Source organism: Hemiscyllium ocellatum, chromosome 6 (assembly GCF_020745735.1).
Source record: "Hemiscyllium ocellatum isolate sHemOce1 chromosome 6, sHemOce1.pat.X.cur, whole genome shotgun sequence".
NCBI lineage: Eukaryota > Metazoa > Chordata > Chondrichthyes > Orectolobiformes > Hemiscylliidae > Hemiscyllium > Hemiscyllium ocellatum.
Window position 1 is genome coordinate 57126048 of NC_083406.1, and position 12993 is coordinate 57139040.

Below are 12993 nucleotides of genomic sequence, written 5' to 3' on the forward strand. Positions count from 1 at the left end.
CTTGATTTGTTTCGTTTTCATAAATCACCCATGGAAATCTGGTTCTAGCCTGTTTATTGACATAATAATACTTTGAGATTTAGAATGGAAAGGAATTTTGGTTTAATTTGTTCCAGTTATGATTCTTGGATAGCTAAAAGGAATCTAGAAACACAAAACAATCGTGGTTAGGAATTGTGATATGCAGTCCCGTGGAGAAGGTGTATTTACATATTCGTATGTGTTGAGAAAAGGGGATAAGGATGTTGTCTTATGTCTCAGTCTGTATGTCAATATGCCTTTAAGAGATATCTCATAATAGCACTTCATCATAGCACATTATCTAAGGTTATAAAGACCTCATATTCCATTTTACCTCAAATCACCTAAACCATGTCACTACTGGAGATGTGGTCCCTTGATATTGTTTAATATTAGCCCAGAACCTCTCCATTAGAGCATATATTCAAAGTGGTATCTTGTCACCTAAGCTATTTTTGGCAGAGTTTGATATCGGACAGTTCATAGGAGATTTGAGGATCTCTAGATCAATTAGCTGGTGATGCTAATTTCAAAAAAAAATCAGACTTTAAATGTAGATTAACCATCTCCTAGAAATACTTTCCCTTTAAGTAATTTGAAAATCACTTTTAGCATAATTCATCACTATCATCCTTAAGTTGGTTGACCTTTTTAATCAATAAAAATGGAATGAAATCTATCTTCTCCCTAAGTACAAGAAAGAAAAGAGGTAAAGTATAAAAAAAGACATTCAGGAGTTGGGAAGGTAGTCAAAATGGGGAAGCTTTGACAGTGATAATTTAATGTCAAAGAATTTAAGGGTCCTGATGCATGAGTCATATAAATTTGGCTCAGAGATACAAAAACCAGCAAAAAGAAGGCAGGTAGTCAGCATTATTATGGGCTATGTCACATAATGAGGAGCTATTTATACCATTCTTGACAGAACTCAATTTACACAGGTATCACTTGTCAGAAGCAGCAAGACCATCTTGATCTTAAATTTTATATAGCTAGATGATCTGTAGAACGATCTGCAGTTTCTAATAGAAAGAACCAAATGTCTCCCATTGATTTCTTCTAACAATAAATAGTTTGACTGCATTCAAATATGCACTCAGTCAACTGACTACTGAACTATAGAAAAGAATACAGGTACAAAGGGAACAAATCAACAGAGGCCCTGGTGAAGTATAAGAAAGCAATTGGGAGATCAAAGAGTGGGCACACAAAATACAAAGAGGGGACTAGTGAGCAAAATAATGGAGAATCCCAAGATATCAAGGCAAAGTATATAACCAGGAGAAGAGTCGGGGGAATCTGCATCTGGAGCAGGAGGATATTGACAGGGTGTTAACGAAATCTGACTTCACTTTGGAGAAGGGGAGGTGATGACCTAGTGATATTGTCACTGAATGATTAATTCAGAAATGAAGGTAATATTCTGAGGACCTAGGTTTGAATCCTGCCATGGCAGACAATGGAAGCTGACTTCAACAAAAGTTTGAAATTAAGAACATAATGATGACAACGAAACAACTACGGATTATTGGAAAAAAACCCATCTAGTTCACTAATGTCCTTTAGGGAAGGAAACAGCCTTAACTGGTCTTAAATCCTTATGTGTGACTCCAGTTCCACAGCAATGTGATTGATTCTCATTGACTCACTGAGCAGTTAATGGCAGTGTGGCCAGCAATGTTCACATCCCATGAACGAATAAAGAAAACACAGGTACAGAATTCAGGATAAAGAACATTCCTGAGCAGGTTTACACAGGGAGTGAAGCAGTCTTGGAGATTTCCATGGGCTTAAAAGTGAACAAATTCAGCTCCAAATGGTGAATGTTGTGGGAGACGAGGAAAGAAATTACAAGGGTTCTGAGTTAAATGTTTAATTCTTCTCTGGCCAGAAAACAGATGCTAGAGGACTGGAACACAACTAATGGGATTCCAATCCTCAAGAGCAGTAAAGATATATTATGGAATTACAGACCTGTAAGTCTCACATTACTGGTGGAGAAAGTTCTAAAGGAGAGAATTAATCTCCACTTGGAGTGGCAAGGTTTGATCAAGGATGGTTAGAATGGTTTTGTCAGAGAGAGATCAAACTTAACAAATTTAATTGAACTTTTTGAGAATGTGATCATGTATACAGATAAGGGCAGTGAAGTTGATGTATTTTATGTGGATTTCAGCAAAGCCTTTGACAAGTTGCCTGGCGTGACATTGCTAAAGAGGGTTGAAGCTCATGGGGTCCAGGATAACTGAGCAAGTTGGTTCCAAAATTGGCTACGTGGTAGGAGACAGAGGGTGGTGATAGAAACTGTTTGTATGATTTGATTTCATTTGAGTTATTTAATGTCACATGTACCTAAGTACAGTGAAAAGCTTTGTTTAAGAGCAGTACAACCTAGTAACAAAGGACATGTAGACCATAGGATGCGAAAAAAAACTTAGATAGAGGCATACCGATTATGTTGCAGAGGATATACACTAGGCAAGATCAGCATTATTTGAAGTTAGACAGTCCATTCATCAGTCTAATAGCGGGAGGGAAGAAGCTGTTCCTGAGACTGCTGGTGCATGTGTTTAAGCATCTGTATCTTCTGCCTGACAGAAGGGATTGTAGGAGAGCATTATTGGAGTGCAATGTGTCTATGGTGATTTTGGTAGCCTTTCCATAGCAACAAGCCATGTGAATGGAGTCAATGAATGGAAGGTTGCTTCCATGATTGTCTGGGCTGTGCACACTAGATTGGATTAGATTCCCTACAGTCTGCGAACAGCCATTCAGCCCAACAAGTGCACACTGACCCTCTGAAGAGTAACCCACCCAGACCCATTCTCCATATTTACCCCTGACTAATGCACCTACCACTATTGGCAATTTAGCATGGCCAATTCACCTGACCTGCATACCTTTGGACTGTGGGAGGAAACCAGAGCACTTGGAGGAAACCCACGTGGACACGGGGAGAATGTGCAAACTCCACACAGAGAGTCAGCCAAGGCTGGAATTGAGCCCAGGTTCCTGGTGCTGTGAGGCAGTAAGTGCTAATCACTGAACCACCGTGCCGCCCACTACCTTCTGAAGTTTCATATAGTGTTGGACCAGTTGTCATATCAGACCATCATACACCTGGACAGTATGCTTTCAATGATGCATCTGTAAAACTTGTTGAGGGTCCTTATGGACATGCTAAACTCCCTGAGCCACCTGAGCAGGAAGAGGCATTCTTGCATCTTCTTGACTGTCACGTCTATGTGGGAAGTTCAGGACAAGTTGCCGATTATCATCATTCCTAGGAACTTGACGCTCTCTACCCTCTCAACCTCGGCTCTGTTCATGTAGATGGGGCATGTCCACCTCCTTTCTTTCTGAAGTCCATGATTAGTTCTTTAGTTTTGCCAATGTTGAGACAGAGGTTGTTCTCAATGCACGACATCACCAAGCCCTCCATTTCCGTTCAGTATTCTGACTCATTATCTAGAAGTGGTGGCACAGTGGGCGGCATGGTGGCACAGTGGGCAGCACGGTGGCACAGTGGGCGGCATGGCACCAGAGACCCAAGATCAATTCCTGCCTCAGATGACTCTCTGTGTGGAGTTTGCACATTCTCCCAGTGTCTGTGTGGGTTGACTCCAGGTGCTCCAGTTTCATCCCACAGTCTAAAAATGTGCAGGTTAGGTGAATTGGCCATGTTGAATTGCCTGCAGTGTTAGGTAAAGGGGTAAAAGTAGGGGAATGGGTCTGGGTAGGTTGAGCTTCGGCGGGTCGGTGTGGACTTGTTGGGCTAAAGGGCCTGTTTCCACACTGTAAGTAATCTAATCAAAAAGTCGCTCGAAGTCAGTGTTCAGTGGCGTACCACATGGATCAGCACTGGATCCGTTATTGTTCCTAATATATATAAATGACATTGATGAAAATATGGGGTGAGATGATATGAAAGTTTGTGGATGACGTGAAGATTGTTCAGGTGTTTAAACAGTGAAGAAGAAGATCTTATGTACTGGATGGATTGGTCAGATGGCCAGATCATGCTATATGGAATTTAACCCTGATAAGAGAGAGGTTTGGATAAAGTAACAAAACAAGGGAATGAATACTAGAAAACTCAGATGAACAGAGGGATCATGGATACTTCTCTACTGATCACTAATGGCAGCAGGACAGGTTAATAGGTTTGTTAGGGTGGCATACAGAGCAGTTGCCTTTATTAGTTGTGGCACAGATTATATCAGCAGGCAAGTTATATTGGAGCTGTACAGGACTTTGGTTAGACCACAGCTGGAATATTGTGTGTGCTTCTTATCACTGCACTAAAGGAAGGATATGATTACATCAGAGGAGCTGCAGGGGAGATTCACCAGAATATTGCCAGGCATGGCACAGTTTAGCTATGAAGAGAGGCTGGATTAACTTGGGATTGTTTTGTTTGGAACTCAGAAGGCTGAAAGGGATCCTGATCGAAGTATATAAGACTATAAGGGACAATGGACAGGGCAAAAAGAAAGTTGAAGGGTTAATAACAAAGGGGCATAATTTTTAGGGTTAGAGGCAAAAGGATCAGTGGAGATTTGAGGAAACAATCTTTTTCTCAGAGGGTGGTGAGTATCTGGAATTACTACTTGGAAGGTCGTTGAGGCAAAAACTCTCAACGTTTCAAAAGTACTTGGATAAGCACTTGAAATATAATATTCAAGGCTATGGATCCAGTGATGAGAGGTGGAACTCATGTAGATAGAGTTGTTATTGTCAGTGCAGACTCGATGGGCCAAAGGGCCTCTGCTGTACTTTATGATTCTGTGATTATTGCACATCTACCTGTCAAACCATTTTTTGTAGTAAAATATCATTCATAATATTAATGATGGTGCAACTCTGACATCACTAGAACACAGAAGAGCAGAGAGACAGAAATTTGTAATGGTGTCTTCACAAGAGAAATACAAAACAAAACTGTGTGCAATATGTTGTATATCTTAATGTAAATAAAGTGATTAGTGTATTGAAGAGAGTACAAACTAATGATGCCAAGCATTCAGAGCAGCAGTAGTCTAGTAAAAAAAATGCACAGCATTCAAGAATGCAAGTGTAGACACCCAATACCCTTGAAAAACAAGAGCATGAGAAAGGTACAGAAAATATTTACAAAGATATTGCCAGGGTTGGAGGTTGAGCTGGAGAGATAAGCTGAAAAGGCTGGGTCTGTTTTCCCTGGACCATCAGAGGCTGAGGGGTGACCTTATAGAACTGTATAAAATCATGAAAGGCATGGATAGGATAAATCAACAGAGTCCAAAACTAGTGTGCATAGGTTTAAGATGAGAAAGGAAAGATTTAAAAAGGTCCTAAGGGATTTCGTTTTCTACACACAGAGTGGTGTATGTATGGAATGAACTGTCAAAAGAAGTGGTGGAAGCTGGTACAATTACAATATTTAAAAGGCATCTGGATGGGTATATGAATAGAAAGGGTTCAGGGGGATATGGATCACGTACTGGCAAATGATACTAGATTAATTTAGAATATCTGGTCAGCATGGATGAGTTGGATCCAAGGTCTGTTTCCATGCTGCCCATTTCTTTGAATCTATGACTCTATAGAATCTATGAAAGAACAACCAGCAGGTGAGAATCTGTAGGAGATGCATAACCCACAGATTTAACTGCAGTAGTCTAAGGCATGGTGATCATAGAATTCTTTCAAAGCAACCTCCTCTGCAACAATCACAGCAGCAGGGAATCAGTTACAGAACCTTTCTGTCTGTTGCACAGGTGCCTGTACACAACATCTGCTATAGAAATGGCATTGACAGTGACTGTTCACATCACTTAAATCTTTACCTTCAGATTGTCAGAATAATGAAATTTTGATTGATGGTGGATAACTTTGAATTGAATGAAGTAAAGAAGCCTCATGCTGATTGAACATTATTCTGTGTACACTTTGCCATGAAATTGTCTCATTCTCTTATTTGATCTCTCTCCTCCAGCCCAAAATCTGCATTGTGCCTTTAATGCATTATGTCTGGATCAAGGTCTAAATAAACATATTTAAACGTGCTCAATTCTAAGGGAAGCAAACTTTATATATAACTGTAATTTCTCTGCATGTGAAAAGCTTCAGGTGAATTTCCACATTTACACGAATTACCTCCAGTTGCTCCACGAATTATAATTGACCAATTGACACAGTGGTCCTCAATGCTTTACGATTCTACATGTATGATTTCAATTTTACTGACATCTTGATTTCCCAGTCCCCGCATTAGGTGAGCATTCTGCAAAATGCCAAAATTGTACTGAACTGTGAATAATAAAAGAACAATACTGGGAAAAGTGTGCGCTATTAGCACAACACATGCCTGACTGAATTTGCACAAACAATTTTCTCAGCATTCACAATTTTTCCCTTCTAATCTTAATAAAGGCTGAAGCGGTTGGTAAAGAAAACAATAATTTATTTTTGGCTGACCTCGGAGCTTTCTTGTATTCTGTCCAAGGATCTTTCTCATACCAGCTCTGATAAAGGGATTTTCCCTCATAACCATCATCAGGACTGGGAATCTGAAAGGAAGTTTAAAAAAAAAACCATATTATATTTTTTGCAGTTTACTGTGAGCCTATCTTAGCTGTAACATAAATAGTAATGCTGGTAACATCCTTGTTAAAATAAACGTTAATTTCTTTTCCAAGCCACACATCATTCAGACCCAGAATTATATCATCATTCCCTCACTGTCACTGAGTTAAAATCCTGGAACCCCCTTCCTAATAGCACTTTGGGCAAACCCACACCACACAGTCTGTAGTAGTTTAAGACAGCAGCTACCAACCACTTTCTCAAAGGCAATTAGAGTTGTGAAATAAATTCTGGCCCAAACAGTAATACCCACATTTTAAGAAAGAATGATAAAATCTTATATCACTGGCTTTGGAGATCAACAAGATACTTTGCTAAATCATTAGTGAGAGGAGCCAACTTAAATAGATTTTGGAGCCCTTAACAGGCTTGGAAAATTAATGAATTGAAAAACATGAATGATTTACTGGTGGTGGTTAGTACATATGTGAAATAGCACTCACTGACAGAAAAGAGAAAAAAAAGATAGATTTTGGTTAATTCTTTGGCTTTAACAAAATATGCCTCATGCTCAGCATAAGTGGAATATATTTTTAAAAACCTATTCCCCATGCTTTGGAATGTGGCTTTTGGGTCACTGATTTAAAACAGAGATTAAGCAAATATTTTTATCTGAGAGCATCATGAGTCTTTGTAGCTCATTTTTTGAAAAGGTGGTGGAAGAAACTCCTTGAATATTTTAAGGCAAAGGAGGAATAGGTATGAACGCAGATTTGGGTGACAGTCATATCTCTCATGACTTTGTTGCACATAAAATTGATCAAAGCACAAGCACTTCAAGAACATGGCTAGTAAGTGACACAGGCAGCCTTGGAGGGGTGTGGAGGTGGGGGTGGAGGTGGGGGTAGGGTGAGGTGAGGGGGTGGGGGGGGGCGAGGGATTTGCTAACATTCTTTGGGAGGGTTTAAACTAAGTCAGCAGGGAGGGATGGGAACCTAAATTATAGTCCCAGTGTCCAGGAAGTCGAGAGTAGTGAGGTCAGAAATGAGGTTTCAAGGTTGCAAGAGTTCACCAGCAAGCAAGATGTTGGCTTGAAGTGTGTCTAGTTCAATGCCAGGAGTTCCGGATTAAGGTGGGTGAACTTGCAGCATGGGCTGGTACCTGGAACTTTGATATTGTAGCCATTTCAGAGACATGGATCGAGCCGAGACAGAAATGGTTATTGCAGTTTCTGGGATTTACATGTTTCAGTAAGAACAGAGAAGATGGTAAAAGAGGGGGAAGTGTGGCATTGTTAGTCAAAGACAGTATTAAAATGGTAGAAAGGATATTTGAGGAATCGTTCTACTGAGATAGTATGGCCTGAGGTTAGAAAAAAGAAAGGAGAGATCACCCTGTTGAAAGTTTTCTATAGGCCTTCGAATTGTTCCAGAGATGTAGAGGAAAGGATAGCAAAGATGATTCTGGATAGGATTGAGTGTGACAGGGTAGTTGTCATGGGGGACTTCAGCTTTCCTAATATTGACTGGAAACACTACAGTTAAAGTACTTTAGATGGGTCAGTTTTTGTCCCATATGTGCAGGTGGGTTTCCTGACACAGTTTGTAGACAGGCCAACAAGGGGTTAAGTCACAATGGATTTGGTACTGGATAATGAACCTGGCCAGGTGTTAGATTTGGAGGTAGGTGAGCACTTTGGTGATAGTGACCACAATTCGGTTATGTTTACTTTTCTGACGAAAAGGGGGAGGTATATACCACAGGACAAGATTTATTGCTGGGGAAAGGCAATTATGATGCGATTAGACAAGATTTAGGATGCATAGGATAGGGAAGGGATGGGCACAATTGAAATGTGGAGCATATTCAGGGAACAGCTATTTCATGTCCTTGATAAGTACATACCTGTCAGGTAGGGAAGAAGTGGCCAAGCAAGGGAGCTGTGGTTTACTGAGGAAGTTGAATCTCTTGCCAAGAGGAAGAAGGAAGCTTATGTTGGGATGACACATGAAGGCTTAGTTAGGATGCTTGAGAGTTATAAGTTAGCCAGGAAAGACCTAAAGAGGGAGCTAAGAAGAACCAGGAGAGGACATGAGAAGTAGTTGGCAGCAAGGATCAAGCGAAGCCATGAAGTTTTCTACAGGTATATCAGGAATAAAAGAATGACTCGAGAAAGATTAGGGCCAATCAAGGATTGTAGTGGGAAGCTGTGCGTGGAGTCAGAGGAGATAAGGGAAGCGATAAATGAATTTTTTTTTCAGTATTCACACTGGAAAAAGACAATGTTGTCAAGGAGAATACGGAGGTACAGACTACTAGACTAGACGGGAATGAGGTTCACAAGGAGGAGGTGTTAGCAATTCTGAGAAGTGTGAAAATAGATACATCCCCTGGGCCGATCTTATCCTAGGATTCTCTGGGAAGTTAGGGAGGAGATTGCAGAGCCTTTGGCTTTGATCTTTACATAATCATTGTCTACAGGAATAGTGCCAGAAGACTGGAGGATAGCAAATGTTGTCCCTTGTTCAAGAAGGGGAATAGGGACAGCCCTGGTAGTTATACACAAATGAGCCTTACTTCAGCTGTGAGCAAAGTGTTGGAAAAGGTTCTAATAGATAGGATTTATAATCATCGAGAGAGGAATAAGTTATTAGGGATAGTCAATACAGTTTTGTGAAGGGTAGGTCATGTCTCACAAACATAATTTGAGTTCCTTGAGATGGTGACCAAACAGGTTGATGAGGGTAAAGTGGTTGATGTGATGCATATGGATTGCAATAAGGTGTTTGATAAGGTTCCCCACGGTAGGCTATTGCACAAAATATGATGGCATGGGATTAAGGATGGTTTAGCGGTTTGGATCAGAAATTGGCTAGCAGAAAGAAAATAGAGGATGGTGGTTGATGGGAAATATTCATCCTGGAGTTCAGTTACTAGTGGTGCACCACAAGGTATCTGTTTTGGCTCCACTGCTATTGGTCATTTTCATAAATGGCCTAGATGAGACTGTAGAAGGATGGTTAGTAAATTTGCAAATTACACTAAGGTCAGTGGAGTTGTGGACAGTGCTGAAGGATGTTGCAGGTTACAGAGGGATATTGATAATGTGCAGAACTGGGCTGAGAAGTGACAAATGGAGTTTAATGCAGGAAAGTGTGAGGTGATTGACTTTGGAAGGAGCAACAGGAACACAGAGTACTGGGCAAATGGCAAGATTCTTGGTAGTGTAGGTAAGCAGAGACACCTGTGTCCATGTACATAGATCCCTGGAAGTTGCCACCCAGGTTGATAGGTTGTTAAGAAGGCATATAATGTGTTAGCTTTTTTTTGATAGAGGGATTGAGTTTTGGAGCCACAAGTCATGCTGCAGCTGTACATAACTCTGGTGCGGCCACACTTGGAGTACTGTGTACAGTTCTGGTCACCGCATTATAGGATGTGGAAGCTTTGGAAATGGTTGAGCAGATTTGCTAGGATGTTGCCTGGTATAGAGGTAAAGTTTTATGAGGAAAGGTTGAGGAACTTGAGGCCGTTTTCATTAGAGAGAAGGTTGAGATGTGACTTAATTTGGGCATGTAAGATGATCAGAGGTTCAGACAGAGTAGACAGTGAAAGCCTTTTTCCTTGGATGGTGATGACGAGCATGAGGAGCCATAGCTTTAAATTGTGGGTTGACAGATATAGGATAGATGTCAGAGGTAGTTTCTTTAATCAGAGTAGTTGGGACGTGGAACTGCCTGCAACTGTAGTAGACTCTCCAACTTTAAGGGCATTTAAACGATCTTGAGGGAACAATGTGGATAAATATGAAATTGTGTAGAACAGTTAGACTTCAGATTGGTTCCACAGGTTGGTGCAACATCAAGGGTCAAAGGGCCTGTACTGTGCTGTAATTTCTATGTTCAATGCTATTTTTCTGAACAAGTGCATTGGGGCAGACAAAAAACAATGAATAATTCTCCTGACTGTTAGTAGATTCTCAGCTTTTTCAGTTATTAGAGGCCTAATATTCCCTGAGATACCAAATACTAAAATCTTTCAAAGGTTGCTGCCATAACTGAGGAAAATTAAGGCCCTAAACTTCCTCTAGTACTGACGCACTATTGGTTTTCCACAAGTTCAAGAACCAAGGAATCCAGATCAGGAATTTTGAGATGAAGACAACTGGCAGAGGCATGTGCTTTTAATTTAAGCCTAAGTGAGATGCTGAGAGACCATTTCATATGTGGCATTAACGATGTGATCATGCAAAAGTGCCCTACTGGACTTCAAACAGGCACACAACTGGCTTTGTCTTTAGAAAATGCAGAAAGGGGAGCATGTGAGTTATAGGGTATTCTGATGGAAGTGGTAAACCTTCTCAGACCAATTGAGCTTGTGGGATATCATTCGAATGAAGTTAGTTGTATAGCTTCATTCAGGACATATCCTAACAGAGGGATTCCAGCAAAACAAAGCCAAGCCTCAGTCAAACAGTTAAAACTTTCTCAGGATCTGGACCTGCAGACCATTGTGGTCATGCAAGTATGCAGGTTTGAGGCAGCAAAGGAGTCTCATTAGGCCTGAACTAAGAAACAGAACTCATAGGCCAGTGTCTAGGAGAGGGCACACCCTGGAAAAACCACCTACAGCTGGCTTAGAACAGTTAATATCCAAATCGGAACCAATCAAAATGAACGTCTAGTTAAATGGTCTCCCAGTTCTAATAGCGGTCAATACTGATACCTATCAGTGATTGCAGAAGCCGTCTTAACCAAACTTTGCTCTGGACACCGACCCTTAAGTTTGTATAAGATCTGTCAAGCTGACAACCTATACTAGGAACATTTACAGATTAAGGGTACAACTTTGGTTCCAGTCTCTTATGAGAAGCAGGTGGTTCAGTTACAACTGATTGGAGTAAAAGGTTTGGGCTCAACCTTGATGGGGTGAAATTGGTTGAGAAAGATTCAGTTTGGCTCAACATTTTTGATTAGAAAATGGCTTCCTGAGTGAAGTCCTAATTAAATATCTGGACACTCCTCAGGAAGGTCTAGGACTATCAGAGGCCAAGGCCACCTTGCATGTTGACTAAGAAGCAATTCCACCATTCTGAAAATGCCATCTAGGACCATTTCTATTGTGAGCAAAAATAGAGGCAGAAATCAGAAGGTTGGAAACCAACCATTAATCTGCAGAATGGGCAGCACCAGTTGTACTGGCTGTGAAGCCCGTTGAGTCTATTAGCCTTTGTGGGACTTTCAAACAAATGGTAAATTGTTTTTTGTAGCAGGATAAATACCCATTCCTTTGCATAGAGGACGTCTATGCAAAATTGCAGGGGGAGGATGTCCTTCATGATGTGCATTTTCAGAAGTATGCTTTGATTAATACTCATAAGGGCTTGTACCAATATACGAGACTGCCTTTTGTCTCATTTTCCAATGAATAATGGTAAATCTTTTAAAAGGTCTATCCCAGGTCACCATTTATCTGGAATGATGTGCTAATAATGGGGAAGGCCAATAAAGAGCATTTAGAGAACTTAGGACATAGTGCGTAAACATTTCTCCAAAGCAGGAGTATGCCTTAGGAGAGAAAAATGTGTTGCAGGCACCCGAAGTGACCTACTTGGACAACAAAGTTGATAAGACCAGGTTACACCCATTGGAAAATAAAGTGAGGGTGATCAAAGGTGTTTAAAGTCTGGTTGAAGATTTGTAGCTCGGGTGTCCGTTGTTGTGGTTCTGTTCGCCGAGCTGAAAGTTTTTGCTGCAAACGTTTCGTTCCCTGGCTAGGGAACATCATCAGTGCTATTGGAGCCTCCTGTGAAGCGCTGCTTTGATGTTTCTTCCGGTATTTATAGTGGTTTGTTCTTGCCGTTCCGGGTGTCAGTTTCAGCTGTAGTAGTTTGTATGTGGGGTCCAGGTCGATGTGTCTGTTGATGGATGTTCTTGCCGCTTCCGGGTGTCAGTTTCAGCTGTAGTGGTTTGTATATGGAGTCCAGGTCGATGTGTCTGTTAATGGAGTTTGTGGATGAATGCCATGCCTCTAGGAATTCCCTGGCTGTTCTCTGTCTGGCTTGTCCTATGATGGTAGTGTTTTCCCAGTCAAATTCATGTTCCTGGTTGTCTGAGTGTATGGCTACTGGGGATAGCTGGTCGTGTCGTTTTGTGGCTAGCTGATGTTCATGGATGCGGATTGTTAGTTGTCTTCCTGTTTGTCCTATATAGTGTTTTGTGCAGTCCTTGCATGGTATTTTGTAAACTACGTTAGTTTGGCTTGTGCTGGCTATTGGGTCCTTTGTTCTAGTGAGTTGTCTGAGTGTGGAAGTTGGCTTGTGTGCTGTTATGAGTCCTAAGGGTCGCAGTAGTCTGGCTGTCAGTTCTGAGACGCTCCTGACGTATGGTAGTGTGGCTAGTCCTT

At 41.1% G+C, this 12993-nt stretch overlaps 1 protein-coding gene across 1 annotated transcript in view; it reads right to left on the bottom strand.

The window, feature by feature from the left end:
• naalad2 (N-acetylated alpha-linked acidic dipeptidase 2) overlaps positions 1 to 12993 on the bottom strand; it is a 144898-nt gene that overhangs the window by 47200 nt on the left and 84705 nt on the right. The window contains exon 14 of the mRNA XM_060825962.1: positions 6481 to 6572. Coding sequence (XP_060681945.1) covers positions 6481 to 6572 — 92 coding nt within the window. The remainder of the gene's footprint in view (positions 1 to 6480; positions 6573 to 12993) is intronic.